Source organism: Polypterus senegalus, chromosome 8 (assembly GCF_016835505.1).
Source record: "Polypterus senegalus isolate Bchr_013 chromosome 8, ASM1683550v1, whole genome shotgun sequence".
Taxonomy (NCBI): Eukaryota; Metazoa; Chordata; class Cladistia; order Polypteriformes; family Polypteridae; genus Polypterus; species Polypterus senegalus.
In genome coordinates, this window is record NC_053161.1 from 162,604,370 (window position 1) to 162,627,640 (window position 23,271).

The window sequence follows — 23,271 nt, forward strand, 5'->3', positions numbered from 1 at the left end:
GTGGAAGGATGAGGGATGGCAGTTTCCCTGCTTCACAACCATGCACCAGATTCCCACAGGGCACCATGGGACTTGTCTTTTGGTATTTCAGCCCTGTTGGGTGCCATGGTTTCCGCTAAGGGGTGCTGTGAATGGACCGGGGAACATGAGCTATCCGCCTGACCCAGAAGTGCTGGCAGAGCATGTGAGAGAAAGAGCAGAAGAACTTCCGGGTTGGACGATATGTTAAGGACTGGCTCAAACCCAGTAGGCGAGCCAGAGTCGGATGGAAGGTGGACAACGCTTTTGCTGGGAGGTGTGGAGGAGGAAAGAAAGGAGAGAAAAAAGAATAATTGTGGGCAGTGTGCATTAACCTGTGGCGGTGGTGCTTTTAATTTGTGTCCTCAGTGTCTGTCTGTTGGATTTGAGGAGCAACAGTGCCCTCTAGTGTCCACAATCATTCATTGTTAAATAAATGAGAATGTTATCTAGCTTTACTCTCATTCGATATGTGTATCTCTGTCTTTGCATAGCGGTGCTTGTTACAGTATTATTCTTGATGTTATAGTGAAGCGGCAACAACTACATACAGCTTAGCACAACATCCTACCTTATTATGATTCCATTCTTCTTTGAACGTTGTTATTATTAGTAGTAGTAGTAGCAGTAGTATTATTGTGTTTGTGGTGAAGCCTTAAAATTAGTATAAGAAAACTACAAAACGCCTTCATGAGTGCCATTTTGTGGAACAGGTTGTGGAAAATTTGTGACATCGTTCATTCTCAAACGTAACCTGTTTCTTGTCATTGGGAGTGGGTGTAGGACACTTCATAATTACTTTTCATGTCCTATTGTTGGTAGGGCAAATTCTTATCCTAGTGTGATTTTTAATGCAATTCCCACGAGTAATTCTGAGATGCTTGAAAAATATGGGCACTAGTTTCAGAAGTTCAAATTTATGTTTGAAGGCCCCCATATGTATATAGAAAATACACATAAATACCCCACAAAATGGAACCTTGAAAAACCCAAGTCTAACAGATAAATCCAATACAAAGTCTTTAAAAATTGGTGACTTTATTTAAAACTTGCAGACCTGGTGCGCTTTGCTGCAGTCGCTGTAGTTGGAATAATTATGTACCTACGTGGGAGTTATAGAGCTTGTTTATATACAACATTTTTGGTTTGTCCTCTTGGAGCCAAAATATATAAATTTTTTCTATGACTAATTCGTGAACATGCTACATAAAAAATAAAAATGGGAAAAATGGCAATACCACCGGGAACAGCAGTAAATGAGATAAAGTAAAAAAAAGGGCAACACCGCCGGGAAGAACAGTAAAAAATCAACAGTAAATGAGATAAAGTAAAAGTCTACTAAACAGTAAAGTACAGAAACGAAGTAGAAAGTAACAGTAAACCGCAACATTGCCGGGAACACCGGCACACCGCGTCTACTAAACACTAAGAAACACTAAGTAGGAACACTAAAGGAAAAAATACTACTCAGTAAATTAAGTCTAGTAAACAGTAAATTAGTAAAGGAAAGAGAGGACTAAACACTAAGGAAAAAGAACGGCAAGACCGCGTCAGCTGCAGAGCTCAGCGGAGGTCAGGGGGGTACTTTTCGTACGTGGATTACTCGTTTAGCCGGATGTAATTGTTGACGATTTGGCCTGATACTGGATCTGTCGGTTTTTCGAAACTCTTGCTGGAAGTGTTGTCATAGCAACACATCCTAATCCTCAAACCTGCTGTAAACAAGGATTAGCTCACACACATAATCAGTGACGGTGCGTGGAATTCATCCAGTCATGGCTTCGCCATTCATGAATGAGCGACTAGTTGATATCGGTGCGCAAATTATACGAAGAGAATTTGATATAGAGAGGGTTTTGCGCGATCGGCAAGAGCCTTTATTGCTCCCGGAGGAAATTCTTTTCGAAAGATACCGCTTTAGCCGAGGGGGGATATTGTACCTCAAAGATTTATTAGCCCCTTATATTCAAAGTCAAACTCGGCGAAGTCGGGCTGTCACAACCACACAGACAGTATGCATTGCTTTGAGGTTTTTTGCAAGCGGCCCTTTTTTATATACTGTAGGCGATGCGGAACATCTATCGAAAAGTGCAGTTTGCCAGGTAATTCGTAAAGTCTGTTTGGCTCTGAAACATCTCCTTCGGGTTTTCATAGTGTTTCCTGGACACCTGCGTGTGCAGACCATAAAAGAGGTGTTTCATGCCATTGCAGGTAGGTAATACACAGGAAAAACACCCACAGTTCCATAAATAATCTCACAATCAGCCTAACATTCTCATTACCTAGGATTTCCAAATGTGATTGGGGCACTGGATTGTATGCAGATCCGAATAAAAGGCCCCATCAGGTCCAAATGAGCCGGATTACGTGAACAGAAAAGGCTTCCACAGTATTTACGTGCAGGTAATGTCACTTTTTGAAAGAGTTGAAAATAGCCAATAGGTATGTTGACAGTAAAATTGTTTGACCTACATGCTATCAATTGTCAGATGATCTGTGATGCATCCTACCTTGTATCAAATGTGGAGGCTAAATGGCCAGGGTCTGTTCATGACTCTAGAATTTTTAAGGAGTCACACCGGTATCGGACATTTGAACAAAGTAATAATCTAATTATTAATCATGGTGATGTGTGTATTGTATTCACAATTTTTTACATATTCCACAGGTCATCATGATGGAATCCTGCTTGGGGACAGGGGATATGCCTGTAAGAATTTTCTAATGACCCCGTTTCCTGACCCCAACCCTGGGCCACAAACTCGATATAATGCAGCTCTGTCTAGGACAAGGGCACGAATTGAAATTACCTTTGGCCACCTAAAAGAGAGATTTCAATGTCTAAAATGGCTGAGGGTTGCACCTGACAGAGCATGTGACATAATTGTTGCATTTTCTGTCTTACACAACATAGCGACCATCAGAAAAGAGAGAGTTCCTGAGGTTTTGGTGCAGCCTGATGATGACCTTGACCCAGTGCATCTTGAGCAAACCAGTGACAGAGCTGCCAGAGACAGAATTGTGGCCCAACATTTTCAATGGAAAAGACAACAGTGGTTTCACACAAAACTGATTTATTATATATTACGGACCTTCAGGCTGTAAGGAGGAGAACATAAATTAAGGATACACTCATGCATACACATGATGGGAAAGAGAACAGAATTTTGTTACCAATTGTTTTTCTATTATTTTTATCTGCAACTTCATTTTGGTTGTCTTCACTTCACGAAGTTCCATGTCCTGCTGTATTTTCCTCATTTTTAGTTTCCTGTACGTGACTTTCTGCTGAAGATATCTCTTGTATAGAGCCCTCACATTTTTCTGCAAATAAATACACAATTACAAATGCCTTTTTTCCTCTATATTGTATACACAGTATCTCAATTTGAATCATTTCATATCAAGTACAACAGATGGCTCACCATCTCCTTTTTTTGATGTGGATGTTCCAAAAGGTACATGTGTGCTGGCTACAGGCTCCTGCCACACATTTATATCACGATTAGCACATGGGACTGATCAGAGTGGAGTTTGTTCAAACATTTGGAACATTTACCTCTCCTCCTGAAGAATAATCAGACACAGTGTCTTCATCAAATATTTGACATTCGTCAATAGCTCGGTGGTCAGACACAGGTTCTAGGGATATGACATTCCCTGCAACTGACCCAACAAAAAAACAAAGTAAAAAAGAGGGCTAAATGGGACATACCTATGGCACACATTGAGGACAAAATATATGCAATGACCATCCTTTACCTGAAATGAAGTTACCACTCCATCCTGCCACTGGTTTTGAGGAGGAGCTTCCCCCTGGAATGCCCTCAGAAACTGGGCGAGTTGGCTGGAGAGCCAACTCATTTGCAGGGGTTAGGTCTGGACCACGTGGACCTCCACCTGTTTTTTGCTTGTCTGCCTTCTTCTTATTAGCTTTCAAATTAATAGTTATTCTATTCTATATGATTCTTTATATCAACAATTCTTTAAATAGTTATATACCAATATTTATTAGTTTGAAGTATATTCTTGTACTTCACTTTAACCTGTTGCCATGTTCTCCTTGTGCTCACGTTTGATCTGGAATTATGACATATTAAATAATAATTAATGTGACACATAGGAAATGAAACGCTGCATTCAGTAAATACAATGCACATTACTTACGCGTTTAATTTGTCGGCCACTTTTTGCCAGCCATCTTTTCTAGTTTGTGCTGCTTTTGCAGTGTTACCCCTTGTAGGCTACATATTAACTCTTGAAATTCTTCATATCCTTCGAGTAACAGGTCCTGCTCTGCTGGCATGAAAGAATGCGCCCGTTCTTTCGTCATTTTGTTGCAACCTATCAAAGACTTGCTGATCATGTTGTCGTAGACTCAATATATATGTGCTTTTCAATCAATGTGGGCGCGCAATCATCTCAGATAATTAGATCCAGCTAGACTAATCTACTACACCATTGCGTTTGAAAAACCGACCTATCCCAGATGAATGTCACCGGCATTAACTTATCCAAGATGAGGCACCTGATCTCGGATGATTTAAGCGACGTACGGAAAATACTCACCAGGTTGGAGCGAAATGAAGTGAATGAAAGGAGGTGAATGAGAGGGGAGATGATCACGTGACTCCCCCACCTGCCTTAACTCTCCATCCCTCCACAAACACAGTCTCTCGGATCCCAACTCTCCTTTATATAAATCAGTAAAGAAGAGAGGACTAAACACTAAGGAAAAAGAATGGCAAGACCGCATCAGCTGCGGAGCTCAGCTCGGAGTGAAATGAAGTGAATGAAATGATGTGAATGGGAGGGGAGATGATCACGTGACTCCCCCACCTGCCTTAACTCTCCATCCCTCCACAAACAAACAAACACAGTCTCTCGGATCCCAACTCTCCTTTATATATATAGATAAACAAAAGAAGAACAAAACATGTCAAGGAAAAAATGCAAAGGCAAAAACGGCTTGACTAACAAGACAACCCACATCAACAAATCTAAATCTGCTTTCCAGTCATCCAAATTCAAAAACAAGCAAAAAATCCAAGAAGCTAAACAGTCAATACTCCCGAGAATAGTACTCTCCAAGTGTTAATTATCCACTGATGGTGCCACTCTTCAGACTAAAGGCTGAAGGCGGTCCTTCAGTGGTGACATCACAGTTTCACTCCTTTTTGTGGCTCCACCCATAAAACACAAGCAGCACAAGAGATCATAGAAGCACAATACGTAGATACTGAACAACAAATAAGCAGGGGAACACTAACAAAAAGACATGATCCACAATAAACACATGAAAGTAATATTTTACAACAAATAAAGAAGATACAGAAAAGAAAAATAAACAAGAGAGCTCTGGGTAAAGCACATGTAAATGATGAAATGTAGGTACATTGACCAGTATATATAAAAAGGAATAAGTCCACATTATTGATAAATGGTAACAGGGATTGTATTAAATCTTACAGTAGGTTGGTAAACTAAACAGTAAAAAAAAAAAACAAAAAAAAAAAACCATGACTACAACTACTGCTGTAATATAAGCACCTGGTTGATTTCTCCTGCCCCTGAGGGACTGCCCGCCTCATTAAGACCGGTTTGGTTAGTCTCATTAAGAGTATGATGTTACTTTCATTTTCGTTTCTTTGAAAACAACACCATTATTCTCTGACGGAAGCTGTTTTCACCATGGAAGAAGCTTTTCCTTCCCACTCTTGCTCAGTGTGTCAGGGTATCCTGAAGGAGTCTGTCACTATCCCATGTGGACACAGCTACTGTCTGAAGTGTATAAATGACTACTGGGACAAGTCAGACACAGTGGGCACTTACAGCTGTCCACGGTGTGGGGAAAGAATATTTAATGAGAGGCCAGAGCTTAACATAAACAATACATTAAACAAACTAACAGAACAACTGAAGGAAACGACAGCTGATGTCAGTCCATCTCAGAGTTACTCTGGACCTGAAGATACGACTTGTGATGTGTGCACAGGGAGAAAAAGGAAAGCTTTAAAGACCTGCCTGACCTGCATGATCACCTACTGCGAAACTCACTTCCAGCCTCACTCTGAGTTTCCAGTCTTCAAGAGACACAAAACACAGGAACCAACAGGAAACCTGGAAGAGTATATCTGTGCTAAACACCAGAAAGTGCTGGAAATGTTCTGTAGGACCGATGACGTCTGCATCTGCTCACTGTGTGCAGCAACTGAACATAAGAATCATGACACGGTGACCCTGGAGATGGAGAGAGCTGGGAGACAGGTGAGGAGCAGACTGGGAATGGGAGAACATAACTTGGCAAGGGAGCTGGGCTGCGGTATTGAGGTGGTCTGTGTGTTCTTCCATGTTTGAATGTAATCAATTTTTCATTACATAATATAGTCTATTCGCCATTAGATGCATAATTAGATTAAATAGTTAGGGAAATTAATGGAAGAAAATAACTGAATTATGCAGCAGACTGGATACCCGTCTCACAGCCCTGACAATCTGGCTTTAGTTTGTTACTGTTATGTCTATGTGAGATTTTTCTCCAGGTATTCTGGCCTAATTTTATAAAGATATTGATTTATTAAAGAGAATGTGACATTCCAATATGACAACCAAATGCTTTTCAAAAGGTGTACATTCTTTGTGTAAGTTTTAAAATTTTAAACTTAAATGTTTACTTCCCATGCCTAATGCCTTACATTTTTGTCCATTAAAATTATTATTTATTTATTGATTGATTTTTACCATTGGTTATACAGGGGTTAAGTTGCTGACTACTAAACATTTTAACATCAATCAATCAATCAATCAACATTTATTTATATAGCACATATTCATACAAACAAATGTAGCTCAAAGTACTTTACAAAATGAATAGAAAAATAGAAGACACAATAAAAAATAAACATAAGTCAACATTAATTAACATAGAATAAGAGTAAGGTCCGATGGCCAGGGTGGACAGAAAAACAAAAAAAACTCCAAAGGCTGGAGAAAAAATAAAATCTGTAGGGTTCCAGACCAAGAGACCGCCCAGTCCCCTCTGGGCAATCTACCTAACATAAGTCAAACAGTCCTCTTTGTATTTAGGGTTTTCATGGAAGGACCTGATGATGATGGTCACGTAGACTTCTGGCTTTCAGTCCATCAATGTTGGTGCATCATGATGCTTTGAGTAGGTGGAGGTGGCGCAGGCCGTCACGACAAAGAAACCGGAAAAAGAAACAGAAGAGAGAGTAGGGGTCAGTATGGATTTTGGAGCCACTGTGAATAATTATTATGAAGAATTGAACATACAGAGTATCAGGATTAAGTTAAAGTGAAGTTATAAAAAGGCCATGTTAAGGTAATGTGTTTTCAGCAGTTGTTTTAAAGTGCTCTACTGTATCAGCCTGGCAAATTCCTATTGGCAGGCTATTCCAGATTTTAGGTGCATAACAGCAGAAGGCCGCCTCACCACTTCTTTTAAGTTTAGCTTTTGGAATTGTAAGGAGACACTCATTTGAAGATCTAAGGTTACGATTTGGAATATAACGCGTCAGGCATTCCGATAACATCATAGCTAATATTACTTGTTTTCTTTGCTTTTTAGTTTCTGTTTAACCATATCTTAGGCCTGTTCTACTAAGACTGCATTGTTATGAAGATTTGTCATTTTTGATATCTTAATTGAACATTACATTCATCAGAAGGGTTCTGTGTGTTTTGGGTATGGCTGTCTCTTGGCATGTCAGAGGACTGTGGGGGCTTCTGAAGTGTCTGATCTTTTATGGGGTGTGGGGAGTAATGCTTTAAGTCAGGGGTGTCAAACTCCAGGCCTGGTGGGCCGCAGTGGCTGCAGGTTTTATTCTAACCCTTTTCCTAATAACTGACCAGTTTTCACTGCTAATTAACTCCTTTTCTCTTCATTTTAATAGCCCTGTTTTTAAGGATTCAGTCCTCTGAATGGATTCTTTTCTTCATTAAATGACAGCCAAACAGAAACGAGACGTGAAACAAGCCAACAGATGACCAGCTAAATTGGGGCTTTAAACTCCAACTAATTTAACTCCAACCAGTTTTTTAATGAGACGCCGATTCTTGTTGTTAATTAAACTCATTATTTAATTTCATGGCTTGTTGCTGCTCTCATTCTGCCACAGCAGACATTTAAAAAAACTGTTGATTTTCTGTTTTTTTCTAAGAACATCATTAAAACGTTTTGGTAATCCGAGAGATAAACCTTACTAAGACCTTCACCTTTGTTTATGTTCAGATATTGTGTGATGGCACAGGTGGGGTGGTCATGTGGTGGCTTGGTTTGTGTCTCGCTATTATTTGACTGCTAATTAAGGAAAAAGAATCAATAAAGGGACCTGAGTCAAGTTAGTTAGAATTAAGGAAAAAGAAGTTAATTACAAGCAAAAACTGGTCACTAATTAAGAAGATGGTTAGAAGGAAAACCTGCTGCCACTGCAGCCCTCCAGGACTCCAGGAATATTATGGATAAAAAGTACCTTTTGTATAATTTGTTCAGACATTTGGAACATTTACCTCTCCTCCTGATGAATAATCAGACACCATGTCTTCATCAAATATTTGACATTCGTCAATAGCTCGGTGGTCAAACACAGGTTCTAGGGATATGACATTCCCTGCAACTGACCCAACAAAAAAACAAAATAAAAAAGAGGGCTAAATGGGACATACCTACGGCACACATTGAGGACAAAATATATGCATCCTTTACCTGAAATGAAGTTACCACTGCATCCTGCCAATTGTTCTGAGGAGGAGCTTCCCCTGGAATCCCCTCAGAAACAGGGCGATGGGCATTTTGCTGGAGAGCCAACTCTTCTGTACGGGTTAGGTCTGGACCATGTGGACCTTCACCTGTTTTTTGCTTGTCTGCCTTCTTCTTATTAGCTTTCAAATTAATGGTTATTTTATTATATGCAATTCTTTATGTCAACAATTCTTTAAATAGTTATATACCAATATTTTCCAGTTTGAAGTATATTCTTGTACTTCACTTTAACCTTTAATTATGCAAGGAAAAAAAAAAAAGAATATTGTATAAAGTATGGAAAGAGGAAACCTACTTGGGCTAGAAAGGTTATGATCCTTAATAAACTGTGTGATTGCCACAGCGGTTTCACATGTTGCAGTTGCAGTTCCTGGTGACCTAAATCTATTCAGATCCCGTAAATTCTCTTGCATGTCAGAAAAAGCTTGACCTTTTTCACTTATTATGTCAGAACAGTTTCTATGACTTGGAATTACATGAAATCATAAAGATGAGGATAGGGCACCTTTTCAAACCATCTACTATGAGAACATTTAAAATCAGCCTGAACCCACAGCCTTCCAGCAGAGATTGGGGAATGTGTCAAGTCTGAGCAAAAACAAATTACTGTAAAACTTTCTTATTATGAAATACCACAAGTGCATATTTAAGTTACACACACAAACCATCAATACATCTTTTATGACTTTGTTTCATTCTTGCCTCTAGCCTAAGTTGCTTGCTGAGTTATGGGTTTTTTGGAAGCATCTTGTGACAGGGGTACAAGGGATCTGCATCTGTGTCAATTATTTTATCCTCAGATTGTTGATATATACTGTACACTGGAAATTTGAACATCATTAAGTGTCTTAGAGGGTTTTGCTTGGTTCAGGTTAACAGATGTTTGTGTCTGGCCATCTTATTGACAGAGTATTGGGGATGGGAGGCTCTATTGCAGATAAGTACTCAGTTAGAGGAGTAAATCACCAGTTTGGATTTACTTTGTTGACTTTGTTCAAGTGTATTCACTAAAGCATCAAACTGACCCCACACATAAATAACATTATGATCCTGAATAATATACAGTGGTGTGAAAAACTATTTGCCCCCTTCCTGATTTCTTATTCTTTTGCATGTTTGTCACACAAAATGTTTCTGATCATCAAACACATTTAACCATTAGTCAAATATAACACAAGTAAACACAAAATGCAGTTTTTAAATGATGGTTTTTATTATTTAGGGAGAAAAAAAAAATCCAAACCTACATGGCCCTGTGTGAATAAGTAATTGCCCCCTGAACCTAATAACTGGTTGGGCCACCCTTAGCAGCAATAACTGCAATCAAGCGTTTGCGATAACTTGCAATGAGTCTTTTACAGCGCTCTGGAGGAATTTTGGCCCACGCATCTTTGCAGAATTGTTGTAATTCAGCTTTATTTGAGGGTTTTCTAGCATGAACCACCTTTTTAAGGTCATGCCAAAGCATCTCAATTGGATTCAGGTCAGGACTTTGACTAGGCCACTCAAGTCTTCATTTTGTTTTTCTTCAGCCATTCAGAGGTGGATTTGCTGGTGTGTTTTGGGTCATTGTCCTGTTGCAGCACCCAAGATCGCTTCAGCTTGAGTTGACGAACAGATGGCCGGACATTCTCCTTCAGGATTTTTAGTAGACAGTAGAATTCATGGTTCCATCTATCACAGCAAGCCTTCCAGGTCCTGAAGCAGCAAAACAACCCCAGACCATCACACTACCACCACCGTATTTTACTGTTGGCATGATGTTCTTTTTCTGAAATGCTGTGTTCCTTTTACGCCAGATGTAACAGGACATTTGCCTTCCAAAAAGTTCAACTTTTGTCTCATCAGTCCACAAGGTATTTTCCCAAAAGTCTTGGCAATCATTGAGATGTTTCTTAGCAAAATTGAGACGAGCCCGAATGTTCTTTTTGCTTAACAGTGGTTTGCGTCTTGGAAATCTGCCATGCAGGCCGTTTTTGCCCAGTCTCTTTCTTATGGTGGAGTCGTGAACACTGACCTTAATTGAGGCAAGTGAGGCCTGCAGTTCTTTAGATGTTGTCCTGGGGTCTTTTGTGACTTCTCGGATGAGTCGTCTCTGCGCTCTTGGGGTAATTTTGGTCGGCCGGCCACTCCTGGGAAGGTTCACCACTGTTCCATGTTTTTGCCATTTGTGGATAATGGCTCTCACTGTGGTTCGCTGGAGTCCCAAAGCTTTAGAAATGGCTTTATAACCTTTACCAGACTGATAGATCTCAATTACTTCTGTTCTCATTTGTTCCTGAATTTCTTTGGATCTTGGCATGATGTCTAGCATTTGAGGTGCTTTTGGTCTACTTCTCTGTGTCAGGCAGCTCCTATTGAAGTGATTTCTTGATTGAAACAGGTGTGGCAGTAATCAGTCCTGGAGGTGGCTACGGAAATTGAACTCAGGTGTGATACCCCACAGTTAGGTTATTTTTTAACCAGGGGGCAATTACTTTTTCACACAGGGCCATGTAGGTTTGGATTTTTTCTCCCTAAATAATAAAACCATCATTTAAAAACTGCATTTTGTGTTTACTTGTGTTATATTTGACTAATGGTTAAATGTGTTTGATGATCAGAAACATTTTGTGTGACAAACATGCAAAAGAATAAGAAATTAGGAAGGGGGAAAATAGTTTTTCACACCACTGTATATTTCTCTATCTGTCACTTTTTTGACACATAAAATAAATCTATACTTGTTCATGTACTGTGTAGCTCACAGTTATGTAACATAGTTTATGTAGTGCAATTCATTCGCACTCAACGCGCTTTACATAGACCATGGAAAGTCACTCACTCATTACCAAAATATAAAATACAAAAACCATGAAATATTTAATTAGTAAAATCTTTTACTGATTTAATTTCTTTTTTGAAGTGTGCATCCCTACTTTGGTGCAAAAGAGAATATTAAAAGCTTTAATCGTTTTCTGTCACTGAGTTTTAAATTGGCCAGCAAAAAAAAAATGAAGAAAATAAATAGGCCAGTTTTTGGAAATTATTATTTTAGCTTACACTGCATTGGAGTTTTTGGGGAGTAAACACAATCTCAATAAAGCATATGAAATAATACAAGTGTGCACAACCTAGCATCTGATTTATAACTTAACTGAAAGGAAAGACTCAGAACCTCACTTCGAAATGATCTTCTATTAAAATCATTCATTTGGGAACTTTTGAACTTCATTTATCTCCGCCTTCCATGTTTTTCTTTTGGCATCCTGAATAATATAAACTCCTATGTAACACAATCTGCTACATTGGACAACTGTAAAGGTAATCCTGTAACAAGTTTATAGTCTGTCACTCCAAGAAACCCATCATATCTCACGTGGCAGTCAATCAAGTTTCTGTCTTATTGTCAACTTCACAAATTCCAAACTCTTATGAAAGCCCTATTAATCTCCCCACAATTCCCATTTTTTTAACATATTGACATCACTATAGATGTTAAAGATTCACCCACCTGACTGGCCTAATGCTCATCTCCCTTACACTTCATTTTCTTCATACATTGCTTTGATTCTTTTTTCTAATCAGAAAACCAAATTCAGTTTCCCCTGCTTTATCACTTTTTTTTAATTTTTCTCTCCACCATCTTAATTGCAATTGCAAAGATTGATCTCTCAATGTAGCCTTCATTCTGGTGGTCTTTTTCCTTTTGTGCGTCCTTCAATCTATTATTCCAGTCATTCTCAGTCCTCCTGGCATCAAATCCATCAAGCCTCTAACACATTCAGTTCCAAAAAAAACTTTCTCTTATTTCCTTCCTCATTCTTGTTTTGGCCTTGAATTTTTAATACCAACTGCTGGACTTTGTTTCTCCCATCTCTGTCCACAATGTTCTTCTTGCACACAGAGTCATCTAGAAGAGATAAAGGCTGAAATGAAAACAAGAATTAAAGAGAAACAGAAGAAACTGGAGATAAAGGAGAACATAGTGCGTTTGCAGGTGAGTCTGTTCAGACGTCACATAACCTGTATGTTAACATTTGCATTTATGATCATTTTATTTTACAGTTTTGAGCAAATACAGTGGAACCTTGGGTCACGAACATCTCGGAACACGTACAAATCGGGTTATGACCAAAAAGGTTGCCAAACTTTTACATCTGTTCACGACCACACACTCGGGTGACGAACAAGCCAGTTTCCCTTCCAGTTCGTACGCGCTGATGATTTCCGCACGTGTTCAGTCTCTCTCTGTGCATTCGCTGTGAACTCTTTGTGCTCTATTTCGTTTCCCTTCTGGTTTGTACGGACCGGTGATTTACACACGTGTTCATTCTCTCCCTGTATATTACATTGTACTCGGTCAGATGTGTATCGCGCAGAGGGACTTTACCTCAAAACTGTAATCTCCTCTGCACCCAGTTCCTCCTCACTTCCTTCATGCCAGACCTCGACTCATGCAAGGTTAGTCTTCTTGGTTGTTTATGGTTCGTTTTTGTATAAATTATGGATTTTTCAAATGTTCATTTTTTCCCTGTGCATAAAACTCATTAAAAAAAAAATGTTTACAGCGAGCAGATCGTAAGGTTGTAGCGTGAACTCTTGCAATGTTAGTTTTCTCTGTTCAAGGTTTTCTCAGTGTTGTTCAATGTTTTTACATTTTGTTTACTATTACACTGTGCATTCTATGGTATAATTAACTATTTTTGTGCTTAAAAATCTTCAAAAAAATATATTTACATACAGTTCGTACGGTCTGGAATGGATTCATTGTATTTACATACAATCCTATGGGGGAAATTACTTCAGGTCACGACCAAATCGGGTTTTGGAACGAATTACGGTCGTGACCCGAGGTTCCACTGTATTAAGAATTAAGAAACCTGTTTTGGCAGGCTGCAATATTTTTTGTGCTTAGAATATTTTTTTTCTGGTTTAGTTTCAGATATTAGAAAGTATAATTTATAAGTTTTGTTTTTATTTAGGAGTTTTATTTCTTTGTTTGAGAAAGACTTTTTTTTTTTGTAAGTATACTGTAAGTAATTCCCGTTGCCATTTTAGAAGCCTCAACAGACGTTTAATGGGTTGGTACTAGATTTTGTCACGTTGCAAAGAAACAATGCAGCACAGGGGCCTCTTTGTCTGAAATACAGATTTGATCAATGAACAAGCGTGGTTTGTTAGTCTTTATTTTGTTTCTCAGGTTTTGCCTCAACCTGGTTTTCTTGAGTGTGTTGCTTCTGGTAAAATAAGAAATTTTTTAGAACGAGTCTTTGTGTGCAACCATGATTATGGGCAAAACCCTCTGGCTTGAAAAATAACACACAACACTTAGAAATGACTTCTTTTTGTTTATGATTTTATTCCCATAAGAAACGTGCATCTCCAGGTCAGCTGCTTCAAACATCATAGCAGTGAATCTGAAACAGTCATTGGCAGAACTTTACCTGGGGTGTTTGGTTTGGGGAAAAGAAAGGTGATGTGTATCCAAGCTGCAAAGCTGTTAGGCCGCTTTATATTTCTACAACTGCCATAACAGTAAATGTATCAAAATTCATAGTAAAATGTTAAAACTTGAAAACAGAATTTTAAACAAATTTTGAATGTATAAGGCCCCACAATTACACCCAATATTTTTCTCTTTGTTATATAACTTGAACAAGTGGACGGACTTTTTTTACGCTGATACTTTTACATTCCCATTCTCTTCTGTTAATAGAACATCAGTTAGTGTCTCCATGTTTTTTAGTTTGTGTTCTTTTAACCAAAGCTGTGCAGAGAGAGGTACAGGAACACAAATAGGCATTCAAGAAGTGATGAGCGAAAAAGCAGAGTTTAATTTTTCACATACAGTTTTACAAGACTGCTCCTAAAATATGTTTCATATGCAATTTTGGATTTGCAAAGAATGACACTTTAATGAGATTTATAGAGATTTTAAAGTTTTGTATGAGGGAAGGTGTAAGTGACAGCTGGGAGCTGTGGTATAGCGGGTCCACAGCTCACTGAGCAAAGGCCATTTTTAAATCACCCCACCCGAGGCGGCTTCGTCGGGGGGGGGTGGGGTGAGGGTGGTGGCGATGTTGTAGCGGGCAGTCATCGATGTGGGCGTTTCTCACCGTGTGCAAAGGTGAGGAACTGCCCACATTCGTGATTGCTCCCGTGGCTAATGCTACAGCTGTGATGGCCCCTCACGTTATAAAAAAGAAGCGCGAGTCGGTTGTGGGGGGAAAAAAGGAACGATCGGAGAGAAAAAGGAAAGGAAAGGAAAGGAAAGGAAAGGAAAGAGGACGGAGGTTACCGGGAGCAGATGAGGAGGCAGGTCGGTGAAAGAGAGAGCGAGCGCTCACGGGCAGCTGCGAGGGCCTGGGGTGTTGGGCCTACACCCAGGCGTTTGAGTTAGATGTCGCTCCCGCTGAGCGATCAGGTAGCGGGATTGACCAAGGAAGGCGACTGGCCGCAGAGAAGCCACGGAAAGGCAGCGGAAGTCGGGAGACTTGGTGGTTGGAATCCCCAACGTGGGTGACCTGGCCGTTGGTGGAAACCAAGTTCTCCGAGGGTGGGATGAGTGCCATACCGGAGCCAGGGATCGGGAGGTCTCCAGTCTCGAATGTGTGTTGTAGGAGGGCAGCTGCATAGAGAGTGAGACTCCTCTGTTGCGAAGCCTGGACAGGGAGATGCAGGGGAGTCACATGTTAAAAGAAGCACCGAGCTTGTTTGTTGTTTTAAGACTGCTTCCTAAAGAAGATTTTTAACCTCTCGTTTTAAAGGATTGTTTTTTCTATTTATTGATTTTAACCTCCACGTTCTTTTATTGGATTATTTATTGAATGAACTGCACTATTTATTGGAACACTATTTTGTTTTTGATTGTTTCTTTTAAATAAAAGCACTGTTTCACTTTTAACCATCCCCTTGCTCAGATGCTCAATTATTTGCCTTCACTGACTAGCTCACTCGGTTTCATTATCGACGGTGTTGGGTTCAAGGGTTCCCAAACAGCCATGGGAGCGTGGAGCCAGAACCCACATCGTCACAGGAGCCCAACCCGGATGGGACGCCCAAGAGACGGAAGGTTGGGGAAAGGCAGCTTCTGTATTGGCACTGCCTCTCCCAGAATGCTAGATGGCATCCTCTTCTGGGTTGTAGTGTTGCCCCAGATTCCCACAGGCATCAGGGGACTTGGAATTATTTTCCTCAGCCCTGTTGGGTACCACGAATGCTGCCAGGGGAGTCATATGCCTTGGGGTTTCCACTTTACCTGGAACTGTGTACAGACCATGTGGGCGGAAGAGCAGAAGCACCTCCGGGTTGGCCAGTATAAAAGGACTTTCTGGCCTCAAAGGGGCGAACCAGAGTCGAGTGAAAAGTAGATGAAGCTTGATGGGAGGAGCAGAGGAGCCAGAGACCAAGAGATAGAAGAACAAAGAACAATAATTGTGCTATATTGTACTTGTGGCTGTGATGGTGGGAAATGCTGGGTTTGAAATGTTTCCCACACAATAAACAGATCTTTGTGCTTTTAACTTGTGCCCTGTGTCTGTCAGTGGTGGGTTTGGGGAGCTGGAGCAACCTCTACTGTCCACAAAGGTAACGAAATTGCTCCTGTGAGATGTGGCCAGCTTGTCATCCCGGCCAATACCCCCAGGCTGCCAGATGGAGCCCTCCCTGCAGAATGGAGGTGCCCCGAAGACCAGCAGGGAGTCATGGGACATGTAGTTTTTATACAAGACCCTGCTGGATACCACAGGGGCCACAAGAGAGAGCTGCAGGGAGGACCGAAGACTTCTTTGTGCCCTTTAACCCAGAAGTTCCTCAAAGGAAAAGCGACGGGCTTCCAGAGTGAAGAAAAGAACATTTGACCTGACCCGGAAGTGATACAAGATCACATGGACTGGGGATTGAGAACACTTCCGGGTCAGGGTATTTAAAAGGACTACGGGAGCTCCCAGACGGCGAGCTGAGCTGGGTGTAAGGGTGGCAACGTGTCTGGGAGTTGGAGGATTGTTTATTGTTATTGATTATTGTGGATTTATGAATATAGTGGAGGAGATGGTACTTTGTGCACTGTGGCAATTTAATAAAGTCATATCTTGGACTTTTACCTGGTGTCTGGAGTCGTGGACAGGGGTTCAGGGAAGTGATACTGCCTCCTATCTGTCACACTCCCTAAGGTTTATGTTGTAGTCAAAACATCTTTCTCCTTTATCAGCAACCATTCAGCTCTATCTAATCTTCCACACATCCTTCTTGGCAGGTTTATGCACTTTCATCTGCCTTGTGCACTGCCTTTCTGAGCATTCACAATGCCAGTTCTGCCCTGAGAAGGTGTGCTATACCTGTTTCATTTAGGGTGTGGGGTAACTGTGCTCACTTTCTCCAAGTCAGGATCCATCTGGAGGCTTGCTGCAAGCCACCTACCCGAAGTAGTGGATTTTAGCAGTGCTTGTAGTAAGTGCTCTCCAACCAACCTCCATTCCACATTCTGTACAAGCATAAATGTTCCCCTGCTTTTGCACATGGAGATCAAGATATATAATATGTGCTAATGATGCTAAGGTTGGTGCTAATTTTGCTTATGGCCCAGCAGTTTACTTTACAAATGTCTTCCGCAAAACGAAATTCTAAGTTTCACTGCAAATTCAATTTTGTGCGATTCGTTCCAATTACCACTACCTTTAAATTTGTGCTTGAGTCCATTGAGTGGCTGAGGTTAGAGGTCACATGTCTGAATAGAGAATCATGAGAAGAAATTAATGAATGAATTGTAAACATTTTAAAATGAGGAGTCGTACATCACCATCGGTTTTGCTATTGTTGGTGTACAGCTGTATTTTGTTATATTTAGTAAGTAACAGTTTCTTCACATTTTATATCTTCTTTAAAGTGTGTGACTGAAACAAATCCCTGACTCTTTTTAATCAGAATTCTGCAGACCGAGAACTACAAGAAACAGATGAGAACTTCAAGTCCCTACAACAATCCATTGAGAAACTGAGGTCAGACATAACTGAAGTAATTAGAGATCACGAGAAGAGTGAAGTGAGAAATGTTAAAGAGCTCATAGAGCAAATGGAGAAAGAGGTCAACGAGCTGAAGAGGAGAGATGCTAAGCTGGCTGAGCTTTCACAGACAGATGACCACATCTACTTCCTAAAGGTGAGAGGGCCAGTCTGAAGGAGGTCAGTAGGACTGTCTGATATACAAGTCTTTGTCTCTCACGTTCTCCTTTGCTCTCATCTCCACAAATAGGAGTTCCCATCTCTCTGTATTCCGTCCGGAGACGGAAAGACACCCAACATTACTATTAACTCCGTATTGCTTTCTGAATCTCTGAGGAAGGACCTTTCTGATCTGAATAAGAGTGTTGAAGAGATTAAAGGCTGTGAATTTGTGAAGACCATTGATGCAGGTGGGTTGTGTGTCCTCATGTGACCTCAGTGAATTTGGAGAGGACCTCAGGTGGGAAAAGTAAATGGCCATTTTTTTATATTCTGTCTTTCCCTTCCTCTTCTCAGGGGTTGATGATTTGGGTCACATCGTGCAGAATTCGAGGAGCAGAAATCACCTTTTAAAATGTAAGTCTCTTTCTAGTTTGTTTTGTTTAAATAATCAAAATACATGATTTTCAAGACTGAGTTGAGTTTGGCGGTGTGACAGTGTTACTTGTATGCTTGCTTTAAACCAATGAAAGGCAATCATGCTGCTTGTAAATTGGTTTAGACTTCATCAAATGGAACTCCTATATACTACCTCTATCATTTGCTGTAATGGATTGGTAGAACGCCACCCTTCATTATGGAGGGAGGATGATGTAGAAAAGAAAAAAAAAACATATCACACTGGCATTGAGAAGGAGCAGCGGAGCTCATTGTCACAACAGGTTGTGTAGCCAGTTGGTGAAAACTTTAAAACTACAATCCTTACCACTGACTCTCTTTTATAACCCTGAACAAGGTGTTCCATTCCTCTTAGTCTTTACATCAAACAAACATCAAACAATCTTACTTAAACTATCTAGAACTTTGCAAGTGTGGTCACCTTGAAAGGCACTAAAGAAAAGCAGGTTGTGACTGACAGAATCTTAAACAGGTCAATTTTCTGCTCATGACTCCTACTTTGTAAGACAAGCACTGTTGTCTTTTCCCCTAATTCAGGTTGGTATGGGTTAAAATACTTTTATTCTTTAAACATCAACTTTAGAATTAATTATTATAATTGTAAAGAACTGGAGCTACAAAGTGAGGTCAGGTTGATTGATCAAACAATTAAGTATAAGACAGCAGAATGTGTAAAACTAGGGTGTGTGAATCAAGCTTTAAGTGATGTCAACTGTAGAGACATTTGGGCCAGGCTCAGGTCTACCAAAGGGTGTTTGAGGTGACAAAGTGTGAAAGACTGTAGCAAGAAGGTTATTTTGTGTCAGTATCATCTTCGCAATTTATTTCAAAGTCATGCAATTCAGCTTAAAGAGAGAGACTGGCAGTGAGATAGAAAAATGACAACTGGAAGGTGCAGGCTAGAGAGATGGACAGAAAACATGTGGACACACAAGCAGATTATTTTATAAGTTTTGATGTCTGCTTGACTAGTCTGCAATAAATAAGTGCAGGTTAAGTTGTCTTTTGGGCTCAGTTCAGAAATAAACAGCCTGTTCCCATATCTGACAAGAATTCTTTGAATATGTAAATAAGTGAGTGGCTATAATGATGAGCATCCAGCATGTAGTCAGAAGTTCTTCTATGCCGCCCATCATTCCTGCTAGATGGAAATACGGTTGACAGCATTACCCCACCTGAAGAACTGGCTGTGATAGCTGTATTGTTTTTTGGCTACTCTCTGGCCTGAATGTGTATGAAAATGTGATTGTGCATTGTATTATGAGAATGGAAGCTATCATTTAAAGCAAGTTAAATACATATATCTCTTTTTGTACCATATTTCTCTTGTGTAATTATATACGTCATGTTTATAAAAGGGGATGTATAGGCTCTAGCCTGTTCTGCATCAAGAAACACATCCCAGGGGAGAAAGAGCATCCTTTGCTGGATAAAGAGACATTGAGAAGTTTACATTTAGAAGTTGGTGGGTGCATCTGCTTCTTTACATTCCTTTGGTTAAGAATTGAGACACTTCATTAGGAATGTTTGATGTTAAAGATACATTTTTCCTTTTATCCGTCTTTTACATTTTGAAAGCTTAAGCCTCAAGGAATACAACCATATATTTGTTCGGTATAAATCATTTAATTTAAGAAAAATGCAGATACATTTTTTGTCTTATTTTAAGTGCATCATGCCACCATTGTGTTAGTAGGTTGCTAGGACACATTTCACTATTGCATAAGGCTTCCTCTCACTGCTTTAAACCTAACACAGCGCTACAGCTCTTTGTGCGAAATTATCTTGTATTAGTGTCTGATGAATGATTCAAGATATTCCAGTTCTTGATTTGCTTCACAATGTTGCCAACCTTGACTCTGGAGGTAATCTAAGTTGACCCAATGTCTCCTTTAGACCATTTTACAAGTCACCAGGGTCTCTACTTTCACTTCTTCACTTGTTTTCTGACTTTCTTCTGTCTTATATGGTTTTCATGTTCATCTCCTTTGCTGTCCTCAAATATCTTCACTATTTACCTCACACAATTCTGATTAGTTCATTTTATTGAGACCTTCATGGATTTTGTTCACCTGACTGAAGTCCCCACTTCATACTTTAAGTTTTATGTTCCTCAAATAGTCAGTGCCCAACAGGCAGTTCACAAGGCGAGAAAAAGCAAGATCTCCAGGTCTGTAAGCAAGACTTTCACTCTGCATGTTCCTCCTTTGTTCTAACTGCTTATTAAAGCTGTAAAATCCTCCTCAGGTTGTATTTGATTGTTGGTTGTTCATAACTTTTGTTTTTCTCATTTAAGATGTCCATATTTTCCCACATCTGCTAGTAATCTTCCCGGCCCAATACTCCTTACTTTAAAAGTCAAAGCCTTTCCGCACCTTAGAATCATTTCTCTTGACTCCATCTTCCAGACATTGATCCTCCTCCTAAAGAGGCCCATTTATATTGTAACTCTCACCTCTGTGTTCACCATGTCAACTGACAATGATGTTCCAGTGGTCCTCCTGATCTTCAGCTCTATTAACAATTCATGATGACTTTGAGACTGACCTCAAAAATAAAAATGACAGATATCATTACTTTTTCCACTCCGTCATCATGGCCATATTGACAAAGTCAATGCCCACACCAATCCAATCACCTTTTCCATCTTTCCTTTGTCTACAATGCTGATTTGTTTTTCACATTTGTGCTGTAGCAGACTGATTATCCTGTTTAGACAATACAAAATTAGATTTTATTAAGTACAGCTGATAATTAGAAATCTATCATATGAACAACCACGATATTTAGCTCAATAGACTGGTAGACAGTGCTCTAAAAGACTGACATGACAGCAGCCATTTTCCTGAAGGTCACAAGTGAAATTCTTGGTGTTTCACATTCTTCTCTTCACAGTTCCAAGTGTCATGTGTCACAATGTCTCCAGATTTATTTATGTCTTTTCTTTTTCTTCATTCAGACTCCTGTCTGCTCACCATGAACCCCAACACAGCACACAGACACCTCTGCCTGTCTGAAGGGACAAGGAAGGTGACGTATGAAAGGACAGAGACCCCATATCCTGATCATCCTGACAGATTTGATTTTTGGCCCCAAGTTCTCTGCAGAGAAGCTTTGAGTGGGAATCGTAGTTACTGGGAAGTTGAGTGGAGTGGGAAATGGACTGACATTGGAGTCGCATATAAAGGAATCAGTAGGAAAGGAAATAGTGACGATTGTCTTCTTGGATACAATGACAAGTCGTGGCGTTTGATTTGCTCAAAGTCCAGTTGTACTGTATGGTACAATAAGAAGAAGACAAAAATTAGCACCCCCTGTAGTCACAGAATAGGCGTGTATCTGGACTGTCTTGCTGGCTCTTTGTCATTTTTTAGCATCTCAGACACAATTACCCTTCTGCACCGATTCAATAACTCCTTTATCGAACCTATCTATGCAGGGTTTGGGCTTAGTTGTGATTCTAGTATAACAATCTGCCATCTGAACCCATCTAATCATTGATCTATGGTCATCAGTAGGTGACATCATGTCTTCTATCACCCAGGCTGTCTTGTTATTTAAAATCCAAGAGGAACATTCCAAATATTATTATAGTGGAGATGATTCACCATGTTATTCCAGGCACCTCACATATATTTAGCTGGTAACTGCCCTGCCATTCCTCTTGCTACAGTGACTCTGGACACCTGTAGTCTGTTTGTTGTATCTGCACAGCCTTGCAGTAGTGCCATGTTTTGTGCTGTCTTTACAAGCCTTTGTTCAGTTCATGCTTTTTGTGAAATGTAAGATATTCTGTCAAGTAAAGGACTGTTGCATGCAGACTGTTTTACTGTCTTGACAAAATAACTTGTTTTACCTCCTTTTCCATTCATTGCTCATACAGTTGAGCCTCCTGTGCCATGGACTCACTGGGTCAAATTGTTTGAAATTCAAGACCATTGTTACCCTCCCCAGGAGTGGTCGACCAACAAAGATCACTCCAAGAGCAAGGCGTGTAATAGTCGACGAGGTCACAAAGGACCCCAGGGTAACTTCTAAGCAACTGAAGGCCTCTCTCACATTGGCTAATGTTCATGTTGATGAGTCCACCATCAGGAGAACACTGAACAACAATGGTGTGCATGGCAGGGTTGCAAGGAGAAAGCCACTGCTCTCCAAAAAAAAAATTGCTGCTTGTGTGCAGTTTGCTAAAGATCACATGGACAAACCAGAAGGCTATTGGTAGAATGTTTTGTGGACGGATGAGACCAAAATAGAACTTTTTGGTTTAAATGAAAAGCGTTATGTTTGGAGAAAGGAAAACACTGCATTCCAGCATAAGAACCTTATCCCATCTGTGAAACATGGTGGTGGTAGTATCATGGTTTGGGCCTGTTTTGCTGCATCTGGGCCAGGACAGCTTGCCTCCATTGATGGAACAATGAATTCTGAATTATATCTAAAGGAAAATGTCAGGACATTTGTCCATGAAGTGAATCTCAAGAGAAGGTGGGTTATGCAGCAAGACAACCAAAGAATGGTTAAAGAAGAATAGAGTTAATGTTTTGGAATGGCCAAGTCAAAGTCCTGACCTTAATCCAATCGAAATGTTGTGGAAGGACCTGAAGTGAGCAGTTAATGTGAGGAAACCTACCAACATCCAGAACTGAAGCTGCACTGTACAGAGGAATGGGCTAAAATTCAGGAATACAGGAATGATCAAAAGTTACTGGAAACGTTTAGTTGCAGTTATTGCTGCAAAGGGGGGTCACACCAGATACTGAAAGCAAAGGTTCACATACTTTTGCCACTCACAAATATGTAATATTCGATCATTTACCTTAATAAATAAATGACCAAGTACTTTGTATAATATTTTTGTCTCATTTGCTT

The 23,271-nt window shown here is 40.1% G+C and overlaps 1 protein-coding gene and 1 pseudogene across 1 annotated transcript; both read left to right on the plus strand.

Annotated features, from left to right (window-relative positions):
- The first annotated feature begins 1,793 nt into the window (after positions 1–1,793).
- On the plus strand, positions 1,794–3,123 carry LOC120534662 (annotated as a pseudogene).
- A 2,554-nt stretch (positions 3,124–5,677) lies between these two features.
- On the plus strand, positions 5,678–22,218 carry LOC120533273 (tripartite motif-containing protein 16-like). Its single transcript, XM_039760083.1, has 6 exons — positions 5,678–6,285; positions 12,687–12,779; positions 17,705–17,938; positions 18,032–18,191; positions 18,298–18,357; positions 21,359–22,218. The coding sequence occupies exons 1-6, from the start codon at positions 5,710–5,712 to the stop codon at positions 21,898–21,900; spliced, it is 1,665 nt and encodes a 554-aa protein (XP_039616017.1). The 5' UTR covers positions 5,678–5,709; the 3' UTR covers positions 21,901–22,218.
- The last annotated feature ends 1,053 nt before the right edge of the window (positions 22,219–23,271 follow it).

Excerpts from the sequence above, each read along its gene's own strand:
- LOC120533273 (XM_039760083.1), top strand. The coding sequence starts at position 5,710 with ATGGAAGAAGCTTTTCCTTCCCACTCTTGCTCAGTGTGTCAGGGTATC. Across the intron at positions 12,780-17,704 it reads AGAACATAGTGCGTTTGCAG|AATTCTGCAGACCGAGAACT; the intron begins GTGAGTCTGTTC and ends CTTTTTAATCAG. Across the intron at positions 17,939-18,031 it reads ACCACATCTACTTCCTAAAG|GAGTTCCCATCTCTCTGTAT; the intron begins GTGAGAGGGCCA and ends CTCCACAAATAG.